The 26,030-nt window shown below is 44.9% G+C and overlaps 1 protein-coding gene across 1 annotated transcript; it reads left to right on the forward strand.

Annotated features, from left to right (window-relative positions):
- ddx46 (DEAD (Asp-Glu-Ala-Asp) box polypeptide 46) lies at positions 1-26,030 on the forward strand. Its single transcript, XM_052529283.1, has 23 exons — positions 1-144; positions 736-927; positions 1,065-1,184; positions 1,281-1,368; positions 1,475-1,643; positions 1,787-2,019; positions 2,596-2,706; positions 3,074-3,239; positions 4,296-4,416; positions 6,614-6,789; positions 7,020-7,141; positions 12,026-12,104; positions 13,155-13,237; positions 13,367-13,531; positions 14,863-15,025; positions 16,431-16,624; positions 18,417-18,554; positions 18,846-18,995; positions 22,064-22,285; positions 22,366-22,584; positions 24,564-24,708; positions 24,860-24,933; positions 25,223-26,030. Exons 1-23 carry the CDS (start codon positions 128-130, stop codon positions 25,268-25,270), a joined length of 3,195 nt encoding a protein of 1,064 aa, XP_052385243.1. The 5' UTR covers positions 1-127; the 3' UTR covers positions 25,271-26,030.

Raw genomic sequence — 26,030 nt, forward strand, 5'->3', positions numbered from 1 at the left:
CTGAGAAGAACCGTCACTTTTTGATTACGTTCCAGGAAACAGCTAACGTGATCACGCATGAAAACAAATGCACAAAGTTTAACAATAAAACATTGATATTTAATCTCTTTGTGGACTCGACGTAAACATGGGGCGCGAGTCGAGGTAAGTGAGGAGTTTACGGGTCTCTTGTAATGATTATTTTTTGTCTGTTTTGAAGGATTAAAAAAAGCCGAGCTTGCTATCAAGTGTGCAACGTTGATCCAACGCGCTAGCTAACAAGCTAGCTAACGTTTACAGACCATTGAATGTGATCGATAGCTAGCTGGCTAGCTAGCCTAATAGACAAAGTAAAAATACTTGATAATGCATTCACAAACGACACAATTATTTAAAACATATTGGCCATGTGCTGTGCAGTTGTATATGGTGCTTTCTAGACAACTAGGAACTCTGGGGGTGCGAGGTCAAATCATGACGTTCGTGATCTTCAGGTCGGGAAAGTCGGAGGCCAAAGATCTGTGCATAGATGGCCGAGTTTCCGACTTGATATTCTGAATTGGATGACTGTTCGAAACGATTTTCCCAGGCCGAGCTTGATTTTCCCCCCTCCGAGTTCCCAGTTTTCTTGAACGCGGCATTACTCTCTCGCACTAACGACGTTTTTAACTCATATATATATATATATTTTTTATGTCAGTTGTTTTAGTTAAGTGATTTGAAGTGTTTTAAATCATTTCTGTCAATGTTTGTTAGGCATTACAGGAAACGGTCGGCATCGAGGGGTCGGTCCGGGAGTCGATCAAAGAGCCGTTCCCCAGACAAACGCTCCAAGAAGGATGATGGGGCTGCCTCACGAAACCGAGACAGGGACCGCAACAGGCGGGGAGAGAGGTCACGCAGCCGTGACCGACGCCGATCAAGGTCCAGAGACAGGAAGCGCCCCAGGTAAGTTGTGTGTGAGAAAGACAGAGAACAAGAGTGAGTGATTGATCAAAGTCATCAGAGTAAGAGTGTGTCTTCGAATGTGAAATATATATATGCCTGGTCTGATATTGTTATTGAGTTTGTCTGATGTGATCCAGACGCTCTAGGAGTCGGGAGAAGAGGCGCTCCAGGAGCCGTGACAGGAATAGAAGGTCTAGAAGCCGAGGACGCAGATCTCAATCCGCAAGCCCCAGCAAAAGCAGGAAAACTGAAGAGACGTGAGTTTTTACCAAAGGGTTATATCCCCCCCCCTCAATAAATCTTACGTACACCCGACCTTAACTTGTTCTCCTTTGTCTGTTTTGGTTTGCCAGTCTGTCTAAAAGCAAGGAAAAAGACAACCCTGAAGCCTCTGCAGAGAAGAAGAAAATCAAAGAAGAGCAAGAGGAGGTCGTTGAGGATGTGAGTCCTATTCCACTATAGATGTTGTTCAGCAATTTGGAAACTTTGACCGAAATGTGACAGTTTTTTTAAATATTTGCGCATTCTTTATGTGTTGTCCCCACAGCAAGACTTTGACCAGAACAAGCTGGAGGAAGAGATGAGGAAGAGGAAGGAGCGAGTGGAGAAGTGGAGGGAGGACCAAAGGAAGAAGGCCCTAGGGAACATCGAGGAGATCAAGAGAGAGATCGAGGAGATGAAGCAGGGAAAGAAGTGGAGTCTGGAGGATGACGACGGTGAGGAACAACAGCTCAGGCTTCTACTTTTCATGGTTGTGTTGTGGGGTTCATGTGTACCAAAATGCATTAGTTTCCACTTTCAAAAGACTGATTTAGATAACTGCCAACACAGGGTCTCACCAGACTTCTCTTCCTTTCAGACGACGATGAGGAAGGGACAGCTCCCGAGGAAGAGCCTGAAGAAGGTGAGGAGGGTAAGGGGCCGGAGGAGAAGGAGGAAAAGAAAGAGGAGGAGGAGGAAGAGGAGGAGGAGGTTACTCCCATGGAGCAGGAAGCAGAGGATGAGCTGGATACCTTAGACGCCTACATGGAGGAGGTCAAGGAGGAAGTCAAGAAGTTCAACATGGGCCCCCAGTCTAAAGGGAATGACAAGGTAAGTCAAACCATCCCCCAATAGTTTCCTTCACACATACAGTATTTAGCTCATTGGAAACATTGCTGTCAGTATGTGCTGCTTTGGTCTTTTTGTGTGTGATGCAATCTCTCTCTCTGTGTCTCTCTCTGTGTCTCTCTCTCTGTGTCTCTCTCTCTGTGTCTCTCTCTCTGTGTCTCTCTCTCTGTGTCTCTCTCTCTGTGTCTCTCTCTCTGTGTCTCTCTCTCTGTGTCTCTCTCTCTGTGTGTCTCTCTCTGTGTCTCTCTCTCTGTGTCTCTCTCTGTGTCTCTCTCTCTGTGTCTCTCTCTCTGTGTCTCTCTCTGTGTCTCTCTCTCTGTGTGTCTCTCTCTCTCTCTCTCTCTCTCTGTCTCTCTCTGTCTCTCTCTCTCTCTCTCTCTCTCTCTCTCTCTCTGTCTCTCTGTCTCTCTCTCTCTCTGTCTCTCTCTCTCTCTCTCTCTGTGTCTCTCTCTGTGTCTCTCTCTCTGTCTCTCTGTCTCTCTCTCTCTGTGTCTCTCTCTCTCTCTCTCTCTCTCTCTCTCTCTCTCTGTCTCTTTTTGTTGCCCTCCACACAATTAGAAGGGAGGAGTAAACGTATCCAAAGTTGTCACCGTATGCAAAACTAAGAGGGGACCAAATGTCCACAAAAAGAAGGGTGAGCTGATGGAGAATGACCAGGATGCAATGGAGGTAAGCCGTTTTTTGTCCTGTCATGCTCTTATTGTGATCGTTGGTGTAAATGTATAGGGCTCATGGGGTCAAGTGTTAGTGCACTATGTAGGGAATAGGGTGCTATAGTAGTGCACTATGTAGGGAATAAGGTGCTATAGTAGTGCACTATGTAGGGAATATGGTGCTATGGTAGTGCACTATGTGAATAAGGTGCTATAGTAGTGCACTATGTAGGGAATATGGTGCTATGGTAGTGCACTATGTGAATAAGGTGATATAGTAGTGCACTATGTAGGGAATAGGGTGCCATTTGGTCCAAAAGTCTCAAGAACTTCTCTCACTGAAGAGAGCAGGTTCCTGACATGTTGTGTCACTGTCTTCCCAGTACTCATCAGAGGAAGAGGAAGTGGATCTGGCGACAGCCCTGACTGGCTACCAGACCAAACAGAGGAAGGTGCTGGAGCCAGTGGATCACCAGAAGATTGAGTACGAACCGTACCGCAAGGACTTCTATGTAGAGGTGCCAGAGCTGGCCAAGATGTCTCCAGAGGGTATGTATGTGTGTGTGTGTGTGTGTGTGTGTGTGTGTGTGTGTGTGTTATTTTTTGAGGAAGGGTCTATTTGCAATGACTGATAGTGGTTGTTTTCCCCGTAAAACTTAGTTAACGGCACTAACTGTAAAGCTTACCGTATACTTCCCAGTCTAAACAGTTTGCACGTATATCATGAATACTTTGTGCCGTTTTTCCTGGCTGTTTGTGTGCACACATGTTTTTCTTGAGGCAAGTCGAAGTTCGGTGGCCAAAGTCTACGCCCCTTCTTCAGTGATTGGTCAACAGTACTAGTCTTAAGTAGGAGTGAGAACATGAAGTGTTTGTTGTCATTCAATGAGAGACGACTAGTTTTCATGTACATTTTTTCACTTGAGAAATGCTGCACCAAACATCTTAGCTAGATGTAAATTTGCGCGACTAAGATCTCTGCAAAAGATACATTTTTTTTTAAATTGATACATTTGTATCTTTGATTAATTTGGACTATTTTGAGGAAGTGTATCTGGCTATCTTGTTGCTACGGGGGCTCAAAAGGGACAAACAACAGTAATATTGCATTTTTTCCCTTACTTTTTCAAGCAAATTACTTTGAGGAGTATGAGCACAGATGGTCGCCTAGTCGAGTTCTGCCAAAAGCAAACCGAGCCAATGTGTGTGTGTGTGGCAGGGATTCCATTAGGAAATTGTGGCGCAGGAAATTTGACCAGCAGCATTTTAATTTACTGGACTCATAACCATTGGGTGTGTCACCTGATTAGGGCGTCCAACCACGGTGCTCAGAATGACAAATCACATTTAGATTTATGGTAATTAATCTCAACAGAACATGCAAATCGAGGATACAACCATTTGTGGTTCTTACTGAATATATTTGCGAACATTTCTCTACACCCCCATGGCAAAATGTGTAGAATTGCATGAAATTAAGGCAGACCTGCGAGCCACTGCGGCCCGTCATGAGTTTTCAAAAATTGTGTGTGTGTGTGTGTGTGTGTCCTTATCAAAGTTGCCCATCATTGATCTAACTCCTTTCCTTTTGATGAATGCATACAGAGGTGAATGTCCACAGGCTGGACCTGGAGGGAATCGCAGTTAAAGGAAAAGGTTGTCCCAAGCCCATCAAGTCATGGGTTCAGTGTGGCACGTCTATGAAGATCCTAAGTGCACTGAAGAGGTGAGTGTCGCAGACAAAGTTTTACATTGTAGCATATATAAGTTACCTATTGGTCCAAATGAATAGGACCTTAACATACTTTTTGTTATGTAATCAGCAGTTGATCAAATCCGAAATGTTATTTGTCACATACTTTTGTAAACAACAGACTATAGACTTAACAGTGAATTGCTTACTTACGGGTCCTTTCCAACAATGCAGTTACGATAATTTTGCTAATATACACACGGGTACCAATACCGAGTCGATGTGCAGGGGTCCTTTCCAACAATGCAGAGAAACAAAAAGTAAGAAATAATATATTTTTTTTAATAACACATGGAATAAATACACAATGAGTTACGATCATTTTGCTAATATACACACGGGTACCAATACCGAGTCGATGTGCAGGGGTACGAGGTAATGGAGGTAGATATGTACTGTACATATAGGTATGGATAAAGTGACTAGGTAACAGGATAGATGATTTACAGTAACGGCAGCGTATGTGATAAGCCAAAACAGTTGGTGCCAAAAGGGTCAATGCATATATTCAGGGTAACTATTGGTTAACTATTTAACTAACTATTTAGCAGTTTCATGGCTTGGGGGTAGTAGCTGTTCGGGGTCCTGTTGGTTCCAGACTTGGTGCATCAGTACCACTTACTGATGCACATCTTCTTGGGCTTTCCTCTAACACCGCCTGGTATAGAGGTCCTGGAACACCGCCTGGTATAGAGGTCCTGGAACACCGCCTGGTATAGAGGTCATGGAACACCGCCTGGTATAGAGGTCATGGAACACCGCCTGGTATAGAGGTCCTGGAACACCGCCTGGTATAGAGGTCCTAGATGGCAGGGAGCTTGGGCCCAGTGATGTACCGGGCTGTACGCACTACCCTTTGTAGCGCCTCGCGGTAGGATGCCAAGCAGTTTCCATACCAAGTGGTAATGCAGCCAGTCAAGATGCTCTCAATGGTGCAGTTGTAGAACTTTTTCAGCCTCCTGAAATGAAGAGGCTCCGCTACAACCCCGTGGATGGGGGGATTCTCGGCCCTCCGTTTCCTGTAGTCCACGAACAGCTCCTTCTGTCTTGCTGATGCTGAGGGAGAGGCTATTGTTGTCCTGGCATCTCCCTGCCAGGTCTCAGCCTTTAGGGAGGAGGTCAATCTCATCGTTGTTGGTAATCAGGCACCACCGTTGTGTCATCAGAGAACTTAATGATGGTGTTGGAGTCGTGCGTGGCCACGCAGTCGTGAGTGAACAGGGTGTACAGGATGGGACTAAGCATGCACCCCTGAGGGGCCCCTGTGTTGAGGATCAGCTTGGCGGTTGTGTTGTCTCCCTTACCACCTGGGGGCGGCCCATCAGGAAGTTCAGGATCCAGTTGCTTAGTCCCTGAGTCTTTTAGCTAAGTGATGAGCTTGGAGGGCACTATGGTGTTGCACGCTGAACAGTATTCAATGAATAGCATTCTCACATAGGTGTTCCTTTTGTCCGGGTGGGAAAGGGTAGTGTGGAGTGCAATGGAGATTGTCATCTATTGGGGCAGTATGCAAATTGGGTCCAGGGTGTCTGGGATGATGGTGTTGATGTGAGCCATGACCAGCTTTACATCTGTAGCCATAAAATGCTTTGAGAGTGTAATGAGTCGGTAGTCATTTAGGCAAGTTACTTCGGCGTTCTTGGGCACATGGATTAATGTGGTCTGCATGAAACATGTCGGTATTACAGACTGGGTCAGGAAGAGTTTGAAAATGTCAGTGAAGACTCTTGACAGCTGGTCAGCGCATGCTCTCAGTACACGTCCTGGTAATCCGTCTGGCCCTGCAGCCTTGTGAATGTTACCCTGTTTAAAGATCTTACTCACATCGGCTATGGAGAGCGTGATCACACTGTCTTCCGGAACAGCTGGGGCTCTCATGGATGGTTCAGTGTTGCTAGCATCGATACAAGCATAGAAGAAGGTATCTAGCTTGTCTTGTAGGCTTGCATCACTGGACAGCTCGCGGCTGGGTTTCTATTTGTAATCCTTGATAGTTTGATGCTTTGCCTGTTTGATGGTTTGTCGGAGGGCTTAGCGTCCGGATTAGTGTCCTGCTCCTTGAAAGCGGCAGCTCTAGCCTTTTTTCAGCTCAGTGCTGATGTCACCTGTGATTCACTTGCCATAGACTTCTAGATAGGCGTGTTAAGTGATGTTGTCTTCACATCTCCAGACACAGCTATGAGAAGCCCACCCCCATCCAGGCTCAGGCCATTCCAGCCATCATGTCTGGGAGAGATCTCATTGGCATCGCTAAGACCGGCAGTGGAAAGACCATCGCCTTCCTCCTTCCTATGTACCGTCACATCATGGACCAGAGGCCCCTGGAGGAGGCTGAGGGACCCATCGGTAAGGGCCCCTTTTGTACTAGTTTTCTGTCATATAACCCCATATCAATTACACCTAAATTAACCTGAATGCTTTCTATGTGTAAATCACAATTTTAATTTGCTGAGTAGAATGGTCCTATCAAACGATATGACAGCTGTTCAAGGAAGGTGCTGTATTTTGTAAGGGCAAATAGACGATGAGAGTATGTTGTCTTGAGTTCTATCTGTCCGTTCTCTTCCCCCATTCAGCTGTGATCATGACTCCCACCAGAGAGCTGGCTCTGCAGATCACCAAGGAGTGCAAGAAGTTCTCCAAGCCTCTGAACCTGAGGGTGGTGTGTGTATATGGAGGCACGGGGATTAGTGAACAGGTAGAACCAATTACGATTTACCATGATGATAAAAACATTTTTTTTTTTAATTGTACATTGTATTTAAAGAAATCCTGGGTTGTAGGTTTGAATAATGCAGGGCTCGACATACATTTTTAAACTTTTTATTTAACTAAGGAAGTCAGTTAAAGAACATTCTTATTTACAATGACTGCCTACCAGAAGGCAAAAGACCTCCTGCGGCGACAGGGGCTGGGATTAAACATAAAATATAGGACAAAACGCACATCACGACAAGATAGACCACCATAACATTACATAAAGAGAGACCTAAGAACATAGCGTGGCAGCAACACATGACAACACAGCATTAATGCTTGTTCTCTTGTCTGGGACAAGTGGCAGCAACACATGACAACACAGCATTAATGCTTGTTCTCTTGTCTGGGACAAGTGGCAGCAACACATGACAACACAGCATGAATGCTTGTTCTCTTGTCTGGGACAAGTAAAAAATAAAAATGTCAGACAAGAAGAATATAGATTTAAGTTGTTTGAATGGACAATAAAATAAAAAAATCACTGTCAAACAGTTGGCCTACTCCAATCAGAATTGGATCAGAGGTACCAACATTGGCATAATATTCAAATATATTTTTCATGTACAAAATACATGTTAAAGTGTCGGTGAGATGCATATTGGCCCCAGCCTGATGTCCAAACCGATGCCGACATGAGGGAGGCGCCATAAAATGATGCCAAACTTTGAGACTTTTTAAGTATATTAAATATAGGCTTAACGGTATTCATGTTTGCCTAATTTAATGGAGGATAAGTTGTGTTAGTGTCTAAAAGGCTTGATTCTGTCGAACATACTGGAGGCATGGTTCGTTCAGATTAAATTGTCACAAGACCAGGAGAGTGAAGGACGGTGGCTGTCAGCATGTAAAAAAAAAAAAAAAAAAGTTTTAACCATAAACTTAATTGTTTAAAACCTAGACGTTTTATAATTTGATGAAACATGTCTTTGTTTCAAAGTAGTCTAGCTGAAATCTGACGATAGAAATGTTGAGGGGAATTGTTTTATAAACACTTAAAGGCTGGTTGCCATGGCATATTCTCATGTTCTATTGGGTTTCAAATTAACAATTTTATTGTCCGGCAACCAAATGCATATTTCTCGTCATTAGTAACCCGTGCTAGTGGTTACATCAGTAGTCATATTAGCATCCCATGCTAGTGGTTACATCAGTAGTCATATTAGCATCCCATGCTAGTTGTTGCATCAATAGTCATATTAGCGTCCCGTGCTAGTTGTTGCATCAGTAGTCATATTAGCAACCCGTGCTAGTTGTTGCATCAGTAGTCATATTAGCAACCCGTGCTAGTTGTTGCATCAGTAGTCATATTAGCAACCCGTGCTAGTTGTTGCATCAGTAGTCATATTAGCAACCCATGCTAGTTGTTGCATCAGTAGTCATATTAGCAACCCGTGCTAGTTGTTGCATCAGTAGTCATATTAGCAACCCGTGCTAGTTGTTGCATCAGTAGTCATATTAGCAACCCGTGCTAGTTGTTGCATCAGTAGTCATATTAGCAACCCATGCTAGTGGTTACATCAGTAGTCATATTAGCATCCCATGCTAGTGGTTACATCAGTAGTCATATTAGCATCCCATGCTAGTTGTTGCATCAATAGTCATATTAGCGTCCCATGCTAGTTGTTGCATCAGTAGTCATATTAGCAACCCATGCTAGTTGTTGCATCAGTAGTCATATTAGCAACCCGTGCTAGTTGTTGCATCAGTAGTCATATTAGCAACCCGTGCTAGTTGTTGCATCAGTAGTCATATTAGCAACCCGTGCTAGTTGTTGCATCAGTAGTCATATTAGCAACCCATGCTAGTGGTTACATCAGTAGTCATATTAGCATTCCATGCTAGTGGTTACATCAGTAGTCATATTAGCATCCCATGCTAGTTGTTGCATCAATAGTCATATTAGCATCCCATGCTAGTTGTTGCATCAGTAGTCATATTAGCAACCCATGCTAGTGGTTACATCAGTAGTCATATTAGCATCCCATGCTAGTGGTTACATCAGTAGTCATATTAGCATCCCATGCTAGTTGTTGCATCAATAGTCATATTAGCATCCCATGCTAGTTGTTGCATCAGTAGTCATATTAGCAACCCATGCTAGTTGTTGCATCAGTAGTCATATTAGCAACCCATGCTAGTTGTTGCATCAGTAGTCATATTAGCAACCCATGCTAGTTGTTGCATCAGTAGTCATATTAGCAACCCATGCTAGTTGTTGCATCAGTAGTCATATTAGCAACCCATGCTAGTTGTTGCATCAGTAGTCATATTAGCAACCCATGCTAGTTGTTGCATCAGTAGTCATATTAGCAACCCATGCTAGTTGTTGCATCAGTAGTCATATTAGCAACCCATGCTAGTTGTTGCATCAGTAGTCATATTAGCAACCCGTGCTAGTTGTTGCATCAGTAGTCATATTAGCAACCCATGCTAGTTGTTGCATCAATAGTCATATTAGCAACCCGTGCTAGTTGTTGCATCAGTAGTCATATTAGCAACCCGTGCTAGTTGTTGCATCAGTAGTCATATTAGCAACCCGTGCTAGTTGTTGCATCAGTAGTCATATTAGCAACCCGTGCTAGTTGTTGCATCAGTAGTCATATTAGCAACCCATGCTAGTTGTTGCATCAGTAGTCATATTAGCAACCCATGCTAGTTGTTGCATCAGTAGTCATATTAGCAACCCGTGCTAGTTGTTGCATCAGTAGTCATATTAGCAACCCGTGCTAGTTGTTGCATCAGTAGTCATATTAGCATCCCGTGCTAGTTGTTGCATCAATAGTCATATTAGCATCCCGTGCTAGTTGTTGCATCAATAGTCATATTAGCAACCCGTGCTAGTTGTTGCATCAATAGTCATATTAGCAACCCGTGCTAGTTGTTACATCAATAGTCATATTAGCAACCCGTGCTAGTTGTTGCATCAATAGTCATATTAGCAACCCGTGCTAGTTGTTGCATCAATAGTCATATTAGCATCCCGTGCTAGTTGTTGCATCAATAGTCATATTAGCATCCCGTGCTAGTTGTTGCATCAATAGTCATATTAGCATCCCGTGCTAGTTGTTACATCAATAGTCATATTAGCAACCCGTGCTAGTTGTTACATCAATAGTCATATTAGCAACCCGTGCTAGTTGTTACATCAATAGTCATATTAGCAACCCATGCTAGTTGTTACATCAATAGTCATATTAGCAACCCATGCTAGTTGTTGCATCAATAGTCATATTAGCATCCCGTGCTAGTTGTTGCATCAATAGTCATATTAGCATCCCGTGCTAGTTGTTGCATCAATAGTCATATTAGCATCCCGTGCTAGTTGTTGCATCAATAGTCATATTAGCATCCCGTGCTAGTTGTTGCATCAATAGTCATATTAGCATCCCGTGCTAGTTGTTGCATCAGTAGTCATATTAGCATCCCGTGCTAGTTGTTGCATCAGTAGTCATATTAGCAACACATGCTAGTTGTTGCATCAATAGTCATATTAGCAACCCGTGCTAGTTGTTGCATCAATAGTCATATTAGCATCCCGTGTTAGTTGTTGCATCAATAGTCATATTAGCATCCCGTGCTAGTTGTTGCATCAATAGTCATATTAGCATCCCGTGCTAGTTGTTGCATCAATAGTCATATTAGCAACACATGCTAGTTGTTACATCAGTAGTCATATTAGCAACCCGTGCTAGTTGTTGCATCAGTAGTCATATTAGCAACACATGCTAGTTGTTTTATCAATAGTCATATTAGCAACACATGCTAGTTGTTACATCAATAGTCATATTAGCAACACATGCTAGTTGTTACATCAATAGTCATATTAGCAACCCATGCTAGTTGTTGCATCTTTAAATCTCCACTTAATTTCTAACAGGATATTTTGATCTGTCACATGAAACCCCTTGAGTGTGCTTTTGAGAACTGGAGTTTCCTGCTAGTTGCATAAAGTTGTTTTCATTTTTATTTATTTATTTTTTAAAGCGATGAGGCTGATGCAACAGATCACAGCAGAAATAAAAACTTGATCAACATTTTAAGCTAAACGGTCTGATCTGTTGCGTCAGCCTCATTTGCCTTTTAAAAATGTTTTAAAGTGCAGTGGGTGAATACATTTTAGATATGTCGTCCCAGAGTCTGTTTTCAACCGTCTTATTATTTTAAATCAACGGTTCGCCCTTAATTTCCGTAGCTCAGTTGGTAGAGCATGGCGCTTGTAACGCCAGGGTAGTGGGTTCAATCCCCGGGACCACCCATACGTAGAATGTATGCACACATGACTGTAAGTCGCTTTGGATAAAAGCGTCTGCTAAATGGCATATATTATTATATTATTATTATTATTATAATTTCGAGCCCCTGGCGGGAATTATTTTATAAAGACATAAAAAGTATTTGGTTGTAATGTTGCTATGTTTGATAAGCTCCCAAGTGTGGCCAACCATCTTCCAGGAGAGCCTTTTAAAGGGGCAGTGCGCCAGGAGAGCCTTTTAAAGGGGCAGTGCGGTGTTTTAAGACAGGCTTGTATATACAGAGAAGCCCAGTAGGCATAGTGTAACCTCCAATTCTGTTGGATTCTCTAAGGTTAAATTGATTAGAAAATACATTTTTTTTATTTTGTAAAGTTGTTCCTCGCATCATACAAAGATGAACATGGTGTTACAGACCTTTTGGGGGGGGGAGGGGGGGGGCAAGTAGTTATTAAAGTAAACGTCAAGCCCTAATAATCAGTTAGGAAAAGGCAAACGGGATTGTACGTTGGTTGAATATCGATATTTACATTTTTTTTTTTTAAATGGTTTGTTTCTTGCTTGTGATGCAGATTGCTGAGCTGAAGAGGGGAGCAGAGATCATTGTGTGCACACCAGGGCGAATGATTGACATGTTAGGTGCCAACAGCGGTGAGTGACACACCATGTCTCATTAGCCCTCTTGTGTGTATTGTACCCAGTTAACATATAATGACAGGGATTTCTGATATGTGAGAAACCTGCAGTGTGTGCAATGTCCAGTGTTCTAATTATTTTTGACTTAGAAAGGTCTCTTTCTGACCCACGTACTGACAGAAAGTGAGATGTAAAATGTCCTGCTTTGCATCGGTCGGTACCTCCTTTTTTTTTTTTTTTTTTTTTAACTAAAACTGTCAACGTTATCTGACCGCCTTGGGAATCATACCCGACCACTTTTTGAAGCGTTCCCTGAAGAAATAACGATCAGCTACAAGTAGGTGAAGAGACGATACGGCCTCGTGGGTGGTCCTCACGTTCAGAGGCGTAAGTCAAAAGCTTTCAACAAACCTTTATCCCAAGTCAAGTTTCCTTGTTAGTCGTGTAAAAAGTCAGACATTTCACTCGTGTTTGGATTTGAATAACATGTGAAGCCTAAAGTTAGAACATGGTTGTCCGACAAGTGTGGATATGTTTACAGTCGTATTTAAAAGTCAGTATTGTTTTATGACTGTGTGTAAATGTCATGAGTCATACATGAGTCATGTAATAAAACGCACAGTTTTTATAGCGCTCTTTCCTTCCGCACATGCCAGGTAATCTCTCTGTTTCGTTTTGTAGGTGAAAAGGCGGTCAACATAGTGCTTTGACGTGGCCTCATCTCTTTTATTGTATTGGCTGTTTTCTGACATTTTTACAGGTTCCTCGTGCCCCTGAGATGGTACGCAAGACGAGACAAATATAGAAACCTAATAATCTGTCCGCTTAACAGTAGGCCTGAACACGAATAAATGGCAGTTGTGTGAATTGAAGTGAAATATTTAATGCCTTGGGAAAAGGGAATATTTTATTTATTTATTTTTTTTATTTTTTAAATTTGTTTTTAGGCTTGTTGAGGTAAATTTACCAGGAGGTTCAGGAACTTTGTGTGAAATCTTTGGGTGAGCCCACTTTCCAGAGAGTAACTTGTTTTCCTGTGTCACTATACTTTCCTTGGGTGTGTAGGTCGAGTCACAAACCTGCGGCGAGCCACGTACGTGGTCGTGGACGAGGCGGACAGAATGTTTGACATGGGCTTTGAGCCGCAGGTAGACAGACTCCCATTACATGGTTTTTAAAGGAAAAACTCATAATTTCATGTTATCGCAGCTATTTAGACCTGACCCGGGCACCAGAATAATAGGTCATATCCTGTCCTGTAATGTTCCTTCCCCCAGGTGATGCGTATCATGGACAACGTGCGTCCAGACCGGCAGACGGTCATGTTCTCCGCTACGTTCCCGCGGGCCATGGAGGCGCTGGCCAGGAGGATACTGTCCAAGCCCATCGAGGTTCAGGTGGGAGGCAGGAGCGTGGTGTGCTCTGATGTGGAGCAACATGTGGTAAGACTTGGCCTTTTTACATTCTCTGTGTGTCCTAAATGTTACCGTTTTATAGTGCACTACTTTTGACCAAGGACCATAGGGCTCTGGTAAAAAGTAGTGCACCTATAACGGGAATAGGGTGCGAGTTCCATCTCTTTAACCTTTTTTTTGGTGCCCTGTAAATAGGGCCCGGAGTTATTCCTAGTCAGTAATGTGGTGACGAAAAACTCCTGTTCTACACAGGATATCATATGTAAACCATCCCACCAGAGCAGGGTTACGCAACTGGAGGCCCGCAGGCCAGTCATTTTATTTTGCTCCTCAAAAATGCAAGACCCTGGTGAGGACAACGAGCACGCCGATGAACTTATCTGAGGCGTTTAAAAAAATAAAAAAAAGTTTGTGCAGAAATTCTTTGGTTGTGCAAACCCACAGTTTCATCAGCTGTCCGGGTGGCTGGTCTCAGACCATCCCGCAGGTAAAGAAGCTGGATGTGGAGGTCCTGGCTGGCGTTGTTACACGTGGTCTGTGAGGCCGGTTGGACGTACTGCCAAATTCTCTAAAACAACGTTGGAGGCGGCTTATGGTAGAGAAATTAACATTATACCAACAGCTCTGGTGGGCATTCCTGCAGTCGGCATGCCAATTCCACTCTCCCTCAAAACGTGACACGTCTGTAGCATTGTGTTTTGGGACAAAACTGCACATCTTCGAGTGGCCTTTGCACCTGTGTATTGATCATGCTATTTAATCAGCTTCTTGATATGCCACACCTGTCAGCTGGATGGATTATCTTGGCAAATGAGAAATTCTCATTAACAGGGATGTAAACAAATTTGTGCACAACATTTGAGATAAATAAGCTTTTTGTGTAGTATGAACAATTTCTGGGATTTTATTTCAGCTCATGAAACATGGGACCAACACTTTACACGTTTTGCATTTAAAAAAATGTTTTAATATATTTTTTGTTTCGGTGGCTTCAGAATGTATTCACACCTTTAAAAAAAAAAAAAAGTTATTTAACATTTTTGTGTTAGTCTAAATTTTTAAAATAGGTTAAATTTTGGATGTTGTGGCCTACACACAGTACCCCAATAATGTCAAAGTGGAATTATGTTTTTTTTTTTATGAAATGAAAGGTGGAAATATCTGGAGTCCTTAACTATTCACCATGAATAAGAATATGTCTCCTATGTTGTCAATAGCACCACCATCCATCTTTTACATATTCCATATTGGTCATTTTGTAAAATTGTTAAATTAGTGTTGCTGCCATTTCTCTCTTATCAAGCTGAAGTCACATACACATCCAAGTTTTCCCCTCATCGTGTCTTCTCTCCACGTAGCTGGTAATTGAGGAGGACCAGAAGTTCCTGAAGCTGCTTGAGATCCTTGGCCATTACCAGGAGAAGGGCTCGGTCATCATCTTTGTGGACAAACAGGAGCACGCTGACGGGCTGCTCAAAGACCTGATGAAGGCCTCTTACCCCTGCATGTCTCTGCACGGAGGTAAATGTCATGCAAACACACCCGTGTCCTATTGTCATTTAGTCTGAGGCTCCGCCCACAAAATTGGTCCTCTGGTCAAAGGTAGCACCTTCAAACTCAACTCTGGACCTTGAAGACGGTTCCAATCAGGAAGTGATTTAGACCTGGGACACCAGGTGTGTGTGTGCAATTTTTAATTATCAGGTAGACCAGAAAAGCAGCCAGTTCGGGACATCGTAGGGTCTTGAGTTGAATAGCCCTGATGTAGAGAATTGGGTGGCATTTGGGACACACTGAGTTAGTCCAGGGTTTGAAAGTGACCGGGCTGAGCTCATTCAGTTATTCCAGGGTTTGAAAGTGACCGGGCTGAGCTCATTCAGTTAGTCCAGGGTTTGAAAGTGACTGGGCTGAGCTCATTCAGTTAGTCCAGGGTTTGAAAGTGACCGGGCTGAGCTCATTCAGTTAGTCCAGGGTTTGAAAGTGACCCGGCTGAGCTCATTCAGTTAGTCCAGGGTTTGAAAGTGACTGGGCTGAGCTCATTCAGTTAGTCCAGGGTTTGAAAGTGACCGGGCTGAGCTCATTCAGTTAGTCCAGGGTTTGAAAGTGACCCGGCTGAGCTCATTCAGTTAGTCCAGGGTTTGAAAGTGACCAGGCTGAGCTCATTCAGTTAGTCCAGGGTTTGAAAGTGACCGGGCTGAGCTCATTCAGTTAGTCCAGGGTTTGAAAGTGACCCGGCTGAGCTCATTCAGTTAGTCCAGGGTTTGAAAGTGACCCGGCTGAGCTCATTCAGTTAGTCCAGGGTTTGAAAGTGACCCGGCTGAGCTCATTCAGTTAGTCCAGGGTTTGAAAGTGACCCGGCTGAGCTCATTCAGTTAGTCCGGGGTTTGAAAGTGACCCGGCTGAGCTCATTCAGTTAGTCCGGGGTTTGAAAGTGACCCGGCTGAGCTCATTCAGTTAGTCCGGGGTTTGAAAGTGACCCGGCTGAGCTCATTCAGTTAGTCCGTGGTTTGAAAGTGACCCGGCTGAGCTCATTCAGTTAGTCCAGGGTTTGAAAGCGACCCGGCTGAGCTCATTCAGTTAGTCCAGGGTTTGAAAGTGACCCGGCTGAGCTCATTCAGTTAGTCCAGGGTTTGAAAGCGACCCGGCTGAGCTCATTCAGTTAGTCCAGGGTTTGAAAGTGACCCGGCTGAGCTCATTCAGTTAGTCCAGGGTTTGAAAGTGACCCGGCTGAGCTCATTCAGTTAGTCCGGGGTTTGAAAGTGACCCGGCTGAGCTCATCGTCTCCTCGACCATTTTCCTTATTATATCTTCTAATTAAACCATGTTTATTCATGTCAGATAAACATTTCTCCTTTATCATGTCCGTTGTTTTGAACTATATCATTTGATAACAAGCGTCTGTTTATCTCCGTCCCCTCAATGGTAGGCATTGACCAGTACGACAGAGACAGCGTCATCAATGATTTTAAGAACGGGGCGTGTCGGCTAATGGTGGCCACCTCTGTGGCAGCCAGGGGTTTGGACATCAAGCAGTTGATCCTAGTCGTCAACTACAACTGTCCCAACCACTACGAGGACTATGTCCACAGGGCTGGACGTACCGGGAGAGCCGGGAACAAAGTGAGTAGTGGTCCTGTACGATACCCTAGTAGTCCATCAAACTAATTCATTGTGGTTACTCGTTTATCAAGGAATTCTGATCACTAAAATGGAACAAATTACTGGGCAAATTTTAAAACATTTTTTTTATTCCCCTCCAAGGACCTCTTCAACCATATTAGGGAAAAAAAGATGCATTTGATTGAGTGGGGCGGCAGGGTAGCCTAGTGGTTAGAGTGTAGAGGCGGCAGGGTAGCCTAGTGGTTAGAGTGTAGGGGCGGCAGGGTAGCCTAGTGGTTAGAGTGTAGGGGCGGCAGGGTAGCCTAGTGGTTAGAGTGTAGGGGCGGCAGGGTAGCCTAGTGGTTAGAGTGTAGGGGCGGCAGGGTAGCCTAGTGGTTAGAGTGTAGGGGCGGCAGGGTAGCCTAGTGGTTAGAGTGTAGGGGCGGCAGGGTAGCCTAGTGGTTAGAGTGTAGGGGCGGCAGGGTAGCCTAGTGGTTAGAGTGTAGGGGCGGCAGGGTAGCCTAGTGGTTAGAGTGTAGGGGCGGCAGGGTAGCCTAGTGGTTAGAGTGTAGGGGCAGGGTAGCCTAGTGGTTAGAGTGTAGGGCGGCAGGTAGCCTAGTGGTTAGAGGCAGGGTAGCCTAGTGGTTAGAGTGTAGAGGCGGCAGGGTAGCCTAGTGGTTAGAGTGTAGAGGCGGCAGGGTAGCCTAGTGGTTAGAGTGTAGAGGCGGCAGGGTAGCCTAGTGGTTAGAGTGTAGAGGCGGCAGGGTAGCCTAGTGGTTAGAGTGTAGAGGCGGCAGGGTAGCCTAGTGGTTAGAGTGTAGAGGCGGCAGGGTAGCCTAGTGGTTAGAGTGTAGAGGCGGCAGGGTAGCCTAGTGGTTAGAGTGTAGAGGCGGCAGGGTAGCCTAGTGGTTAGAGTGTAGAGGCGGCAGGGTAGCCTAGTGGTTAGAGTGTAGAGGCGGCAGGGTAGCCTAGTGGTTAGAGTGTAGAGGCGGCAGGGTAGCCTAGTGGTTAGAGTGTAGAGGCGGCAGGGTAGCCTAGTGGTTAGAGTGTAGAGGCGGCAGGGTAGCCTAGTGGTTAGAGTGTAGAGGCGGCAGGGTAGCCTAGTGGTTAGAGTGTAGAGGCGGCAGGGTAGCCTAGTGGTTAGAGTGTAGAGGCGGCAGGGTAGCCTAGTGGTTAGAGTGTAGAGGCGGCAGGGTAGCCTAGTGGTTAGAGTGTAGAGGCGGCAGGGTAGCCTAGTGGTTAGAGTGTAGAGGCGGCAGGGTAGCCTAGTGGTTAGAGCGTAGAGGCGGCAGGGTAGCCTAGTGGTTAGAGCGTAGAGGCGGCAGGGTAGCCTAGTGGTTAGAGCGTTGGACTAGTAACCGGAAGGTTGCAAATTCAAATCCCCGAGCTGACAAGGTACAAATCTGTCGTTCTGCCCCTGAACAGGCAGTTAATCCATGCATGCATCATGGCTCGTGTAAATCTGAGCTGGAAAAAAATAAAATACTTAAAATTTTTTTAACCTTTATTTAACCAGGCAAGTCAGTTAAGAACAAAATCTTATTTTCAATGACGGCCTAGGAACCGTGGGTTAACTGCCTGTTCAGGGGCAGAACGACAGATTTGTATCTTGTCAGCTCGGGGGTTTGAACTTGCAACCTTCCGGTTACTAGTCCTGTGGAAGACTCATTTCAGTGGAAGGCATAGGCCAAATGTCCAGGGTTCACCGCGAGGACGGAACCCAGGTTCCGTAACGAAACGGTGCAGGAACAAATACGCGTACCGGGTTACAACCCTAATGTTAAAAACCCCACCCTGATTTGTTGTGTCCCAGGGCTTTGCCTACACCTTCATCACAGATGAGCAGGCACGCTACGCCGGGGACATCATCAAGGCCCTGGAGCTCTCGGGGTCCCCTGTGCCCAAGGAGCTGGAGCAGCTGTGGCTGTCCTTCAAAAACCAACGGCAAGCGGTAAGAGGAAGTTCCGAAGTAGTGCTGTTCCTGCGTTGTCGTGGAAACGGTCTGTGTGTCCAACAACAACAACAACAACAAAAAACACTGCATTACAGCTGATGATTGTCAGCGACGAATTACAATATTATATTCTGTGTCCTTTTTTAAATTTTATATTTCTTCAACTCGATATTCAACAAGATTAGACCAGTTTTTTTTCACTGGCTTATTTCCCATTGCTGCTAGCACTGTGTCATCAGCGGGCGAATGTAACACACCCTCTCTATAATGGCCTTTTTCTTTTCCCAGGAGGGTAAAAGCATCAAGAGCAGCAGCGGGTTCTCGGGGAAGGGCTTCAAGTTTGACGAGACGGAGCATGCCCTGGCTAACGAGAGGAAGAAGCTGCAGAAGGCCGCTCTGGGTCTGCAGGACTCTGATGACGAGGACGGAGCCCTGGATGTGAGTACGGGTTCTGATCATGTAGCTAGGGCCCAGGATGTGAGTACGGGTTCTGATCATGTAGCCTGGGCCCAGGATGCGAGTACAGGTTCTGATCATGTGACTAGGGCCCAGGATGCGAGTACAGGTTCTGATCATGTGACTAGGGCCCAGGATGCGAGTACAGGTTCTGATCATGTGACTAGGGCCCAGGATGCGAGTACAGGTTCTGATCATGTGACTAGGGCCCAGGATGTGAGTACAGGTTCTGATCATGTGACTAGGGCCCAGGATGCGAGTACAGGTTCTGATCATGTAGCCTGGGCCCAGGATATGAGTACAGGTTCTGATCATGTGGATCGAGCCCAGGATACGAGTACAGGTTCTGATCATGTGGATCGAGCCCAGGATGCGAGTACAGGTTCTGATCATGTGACTAGGGCCCAGGATGCGAGTACAGGTTCTGATCATGTGACTAGGGCCCAGGATGCGAGTACAGGTTCTGATCATGTGACTAGGGCCCAGGATGCGAGTACAGGTTCTGATCATGTGACTAGGGCCCAGGATATGAGTACAGGTTCTGATCATGTGACTAGGGCCCAGGATGTGAGTACAGGTTCTGATCATGTGACTAGGGCCCAGGATATGAGTACAGGTTCTGATCATGTGACTAGGGCCCAGGATGTGAGTACAGGTTCTGATCATGTGACTAGGGCCCAGGATGTGAGTACAGGTTCTGATCATGTGACTAGGGCCCAGGATGCGAGTACAGGTTCTGATCATGTGACTAGGGCCCAGGATGCGAGTACAGGTTCTGATCATGTGACTAGGGCCCAGGATGCGAGTACAGGTTCTGATCATGTGACTAGGGCCCAGGATGTGAGTACAGGTTCTGATCATGTGACTAGGGCCCAGGATGCGAGTACAGGTTCTGATCATGTGACTAGGGCCCAGGATGCGAGTACAGGTTCTGATCATGTGACTAGGGCCCAGGATGCGAGTACAGGTTCTGATCATGTGACTAGGGCCCAGGATGCGAGTACAGGTTCTGATCATGTGACTAGGGCCCAGGATGCGAGTACAGGTTCTGATCATGTGACTAGGGCCCAGGATGCGAGTACAGGTTCTGATCATGTGACTAGGGCCCAGGATGCGAGTACAGGTTCTGATCATGTGACTAGGGCCCAGGATGCGAGTACAGGTTCTGATCATGTGACTAGGGCCCAGGATGCGAGTACAGGTTCTGATCATGTGACTAGGGCCCAGGATGCGAGTACAGGTTCTGATCATGTGACTAGGGCCCAGGATGCGAGTACAGGTTCTGATCATGTGACTAGGGCCCAGGATGCGAGTACAGGTTCTGATCATGTGACTAGGGCCCAGGATGCGAGTACAGGTTCTGATCATGTGACTAGGGCCCAGGATGCGAGTACAGGTTCTGATCATGTGACTAGGGCCCAGGATGCGAGTACAGGTTCTGATCATGTGACTAGGGCCCAGGATGCGAGTACAGGTTCTGATCATGTGACTAGGGCCCAGGATGCGAGTACAGGTTCTGATCATGTGACTAGGGCCCAGGATGCGAGTACAGGTTCTGATCATGTGACTAGGGCCCAGGATGCGAGTACAGGTTCTGATCATGTGACTAGGGCCCAGGATGCGAGTACAGGTTCTGATCATGTGACTAGGGCCCAGGATATGAGTACAGGTTCTGATCATGTGACTAGGGCCCAGGATGCGAGTACAGGTTCTGATCATGTGACTTGGGCCCAGGATGCGAGTACAGGTTCTGATCATGTGACTAGGGCCCAGGATGCGAGTACAGGTTCTGATCATGTGACTAGGGCCCAGGATGTGAGTACAGGTTCCACACTCTCCTACAGCTTAGAGTAGAATGCCAACTGTGGCTTGTATATAGCCTCGCTACTGTTATTTTACTGCTGCTCTTTAATGAGTTATTTTACATTTTTTAACTTATTTTTCTTAGAACTGCATTGTTTGTTAAGGGCTTGTAAGTAACCAGGGCCCAATAGGGTTATAGAGGGTTATGTAGGGAGCCATTTGGGACATACACACTCACCTGGTTCCAGACCAGGGTTATAGAGGGTTATGTAGGGAACAGTCACCTGGTTCCAGACTAGGGTTATAGAGGTTTATGTAGGGAACACTCACCTGGTTCCAGACTAGGGTTATAGAGGGTTATGTAGGGAACACTCACCTGGTTCCAGACTAGGGTTATGTAGGGAACACTCACCTGGTTCCAGACTAGGGTTATAGAGGGTTATGTAGGGAACACTCACCTGGTTCCAGACTAGGGTTATAGAGGGTTATGTAGGGAACACTCACCTGGTTCCAGACTAGGGTTATAGAGGGAACACTCACCTGGTTCCAGACTAGGGTTATGTAGGGAACACTCACCTGGTTCCAGACTAGGGTTATAGAGGGTGATGTAGGGAACAGTCACCTGGTTCCAGACTAGGGTTATAGAGGGTTATGTAGGGAACACTCACCTGGTTCCAGACTAGGGTTATAGAGGGTTATGTAGGGAACACTCACCTGGTTCCAGACTAGGGTTATAGAGGGTTATGTAGGGAACAGTCACCTGGTTCCAGACTAGGGTTATAGAGGGTTATGTAGGGAACACTCACCTGGTTCCAGACTAGGGTTATAGAGGGTTATGTAGGGAACACTCACCTGGTTCCAGACTAGGGTTATAGAGGGTTATGTAGGGAACAGTCACCTGGTTCCAGACTAGGGTTATAGAGGGTTATGTAGGGAACACTCACCTGGTTCCAGACTAGGGTTATAGAGGGTTATGTAGGGAACAGTCACCTGGTTCCAGACTAGGGTTATAGAGGGTTATGTAGGGAACAGTCACCTGGTTCCAGACTAGGGTTATAGAGGGTTATGTAGGGAACAGTCACCTGGTTCCAGACCAGGGTTATAGAGGGTTATGTAGGGAACACTCACCTGGTTCCAGACTCTTGATAATGTATATCGCAACCCATCCATTGTGGTCAAACCATACATTTCTAAAACCTCATGGAATACGTACTATATTGACACAATATCTCACCCTGTCCTTACAGATTGACGAGCAGATCGAGAGCATGTTCAACTCCAAGAAGAGGGTGAAGGATCTGTCGGCTCCAGGGGGAGGGCCGCCCAGCGCTGCGGCCGTTGCGGCTGCAGCAGCAGGGGGCCTAGCCAACCTCGGTGCCCCCTCTGCTGGGAACATCCAGAAACTGGAGATGGCCAAGAGACTGGCTCTCAGGATCAACGCCCAGAAGAACTTGGGGGCTGAGGCTCAGGTGGGTGTGGGTGGGTCTGTGTTTTTTTTAGTAGCCTTCAACCTTCCAACCTGACGTAATTCATTGCTCTCTCTGGACAGGATGTGATGCAACAGGCCACCAATGCCATCCTGAGAGGAGGCACCATCATGGCCCCCTCCGTCTCGGCGAAGACCATCGCCGAGCAGCTGGCTGAGAAGATCAACGCCAAGCTCAACTACATCCCTGTGGAGAAGCTGGAGGAGGAGAGGCAGGCAGCTGAACAGGCCGAGACAGTCAAGAGATACGAAGAGGAGCTGGAAATCAATGATTTCCCTCAGGTCAGTTTTTATATGGGCCTGGATCCCAAATGCCACCCTATTCCCTATATAGTGCACTACTTTTACCCTATTTCCTAGTCCCTAGACAGTGCACTATTGTCTTATGGGCCCTGGTCAATAGTAGTAAACTACATAGGGAATATGTTGTCATTTGGGACTCAACACTAGGGTGTAGGTGGAGGACTCAACACTAGGGTGTAGGTGGAGGACTCATTGAATCTCTAAACGAAAGGTATTCACCATTGCCATGTGAACTATGCATTACTTTATCATGCTGATTCTCTTTCAGTTGAACAGTCTATTTACCATGTCTGTTCCTTGACGGACGGAGCTTTTAATATATATATTACTTTTTTATTTTTTACATTAGATTAAAGTAGAGACTAAGAGTTAGAAAATGGTATCGTACATTTCGTACAGTTGAGGAATGAAGGGAAAGTAATTCTGCTCTGAAAGTTGATAAACTTGTTTTGGTACACCTATTGGAGAGCTCTGCTTTGTCTACATCCATTCTGCGTTGTTCACACCCTCTTAAGCCTTAGCCTCGCTCATCTCTTTAAGGGTTGACATGTGAGGCTTCGCAGAGTGGATACGATAGTGTACTAAACGACCAAAGATTTCCAAGACTAAAAGCTGGTTCATACTACATCTAATTGACATGTCGGTAGACGGTTGTCGTAGTGACATGAACATTCTGTTGTCGTCCAACATCAAACTTGTCGTTTTGAAAAAGTATAAACATAAAAACATGCCATCAGCTGGCTGGCTGATGGTCCAAAATATCATAACTGTTGCATTTTTTAAACACCTCAATAAACCCATCTGTTTTAAAAATGAATTTAGTAGATGTCAATCAAACAAACCAGGCAACTAAATGCAACTTTCTAAACAATGTTTTGGTTTGTTTCTAGCATGTTAGCTAGCTAGTGGCTAGCCTGTTCAAATAATGACCATATCAGAACTGACAACATCATCTTCACTTCAGCAAATTGTTACTCATTATTACAGGAAAATAATCTCATAACAAGTTAATGGCGAGCTAATTACAGAAAAATAGCTTACGGTTGGGAGTGTGACGAAATTAAAGTCTGGGCTTTCTACCTGAGAATTGTATAACTTTGGACACTGTCTCTTTGGCCTAACGTTATATCCTAATTTGACTTTGGTGCAGGTCATGTTCTTCACATTACCACAACCCTATATCAAATAAAACCAACGTTTTTGTCACATGCACAGGATACAGAAGGTGTAAACAGTACAGTGAAATGGTCACTTGCATAGTGAAGTCTTTTATTTAGACATGTAGCTAGCTAGCTAAACGAATAATCATAATCCCAACTCATAACGTTACTACAATGCATGAATCTGCAAGTAGCTAAAGCTAACCAACTCGTTTCAATGTTAGGCTATAACTAGCAATGCAAATCTTGTTCCTTGGCAAAACCAACTAGGCTTGTAATTTTAACTATTTTATTCGTATTTACAGATGTGTTAATGTAACAGTATAAATTTAGACCGTCCCATCGCCCCGACCCGGGCGCGAACCAGGGACCCTCTGCACACATCAACAGTCACCCACGAAGCATCGTTACCCATCGCTCCACAAAAGTTGCGGCCCTTGCAGAGCAAGGGGAACTACTACTTCGAGGTCTCAGAGCAAGTGACGCCCCCGATTGAACCGCTATTTAGCCCGAACCAACGCTAACTAAGCTAGCCGTTTCACATCCGTTACATTAAGGCACATGAAAGTTCACATATTCCTGAAGGCATTTCTGCCCCCCACAAGTGGTAGATGGTACTGACCTCACAAAGCGTCTCAGAGTAGGAGTGCTGATCTAGGGATCTGTCCATATAATATTATTCATCATGATCTAAATGGGGAAAAACTGATCATAGATCAGGACTTACTCTGAGACGCTTTGTAAATACGGCCTAAGCGAACAGGAAGATATTAATGTCTGTTTCCTGTGTTCCACCAGACTGCGAGGTGGAAGGTCACGTCTAAGGAGGCCCTCCAGAGGATCGGAGAATACTCTGAGGCAGCCATCACAATCAGAGGAACCTACTTCCCTCCAGGCAAAGAGCCCAAAGAGGGAGAACGCAAGATCTACCTGGCTATTGAGAGTAAGCAGCTAATTCTACTTGCAATGACCACTTCCAAGTCTTCACCAATGTTGGAGAGTTGAGTGTTGCATGTTAGCAGTAGTGAGTGGTGGTTGTTGTTGTTGTTGATGGATGTCACTTGTCGTAATATTTTGATGTATTTGATTGACAGGTGCAAATGAGCTGGCCGTTACGAAGGCCAAGGCTGAGATCACTCGGCTCATCAAGGAGGAGCTTATCAGATTAGTAAGTTCTGGCCATAGAAATAGAATTCATATGTATGGTTCTGTCCTCTGTTATCTCAGATCTATATCTGTCTATCTGTCTATCTATTTACTGATGCTGGGCCTAGGGAGTCATTCTATAATCATTTGTGTCAGTCTACATGTTGGTTGCATCATTGTATGAACACCAGTAATAAAAGTTGAATGTATTAAAAGTACTGAAAGTAATTAACTTGGTGAGGAGGAGGGGGGTGTATTAAAAAAATAAAAAATAATTATCATTGCTCAATAAATGTTCTCTCTCATTTTAGCAAAACTCCTACCAACCGACCAGCAAAGGAAGATACAAGGTCTTGTAGTGACGATGAGATTGGGCTCAGACGCAGTGACTCCTTCATTTCTCCAACGTTTCATCATATTTGTTTCAGAATGTATTGGTATATATTTTTTCTCACTGTAAGACCAGTGACCTCCAGAAGGGATTGTTCTCGTGAGAGTAGGATTGTTCTCGTGAGAGTACTTTCTCTTTTAGACTAAGTTTCCTCTCTGTACTTTAAGTGGAGATTTAGTCGTGATTTTTTTTTTTTAAATTTTTTTTTAAGGTTTCACGGCGCAAAATGTATCTGATATCCGTTCTATAATATACCAGCTGAAATGTAACGGGTTCTCTACCACCATCATTCAAACATTTGCTTATTTTTGTCCTTAAACATTAAACAACAAGTAGTTTTTTATTTTTTGGATTTGTACCTTTATTTAACTAGGCAAGTCAGTTAAGAACAGATTCTTATTTTCAATGACGACCTAGGAACAGTGTGTTAACTGGTCTAGGAACAGTGGGTTAACTGCCTGTTCAGGGGCAGAACGACAGATTTGTTTAACCTTCCGGTTACTAGTCCAACGCTCGAACCACTAGGCAACCCTGCCGCCCCGTAGTTATAGATCCTGTTTTATTTCTGTGTGTAAAATAATATTTTGGGTCACTGGTCTGTAGTCATCTGAACAAGTAAGGAATGGCGCGTTGATGATTTTTTTTTTTTTTTTTTTTAACAGCCCTTGAATGATGTAATGTGTTTTTACTTCTTTTCCTCTCTAATAAAACATTGTGTTGGTAAGGAA

This window comes from Oncorhynchus keta, chromosome 11 (genome assembly GCF_023373465.1).
Source record: "Oncorhynchus keta strain PuntledgeMale-10-30-2019 chromosome 11, Oket_V2, whole genome shotgun sequence".
Lineage (NCBI taxonomy): Eukaryota > Metazoa > Chordata > Actinopteri > Salmoniformes > Salmonidae > Oncorhynchus > Oncorhynchus keta.

Bases quoted from the DNA above. Each gene is read 5' to 3' on its own strand.
- ddx46 (XM_052529283.1), top strand. The intron at 928-1,064 runs GTAAGTTGTGTG...GATGTGATCCAG, and splicing joins AGAGACAGGAAGCGCCCCAG to ACGCTCTAGGAGTCGGGAGA. The intron at 1,369-1,474 runs GTGAGTCCTATT...TTGTCCCCACAG, and splicing joins AAGAGGAGGTCGTTGAGGAT to CAAGACTTTGACCAGAACAA.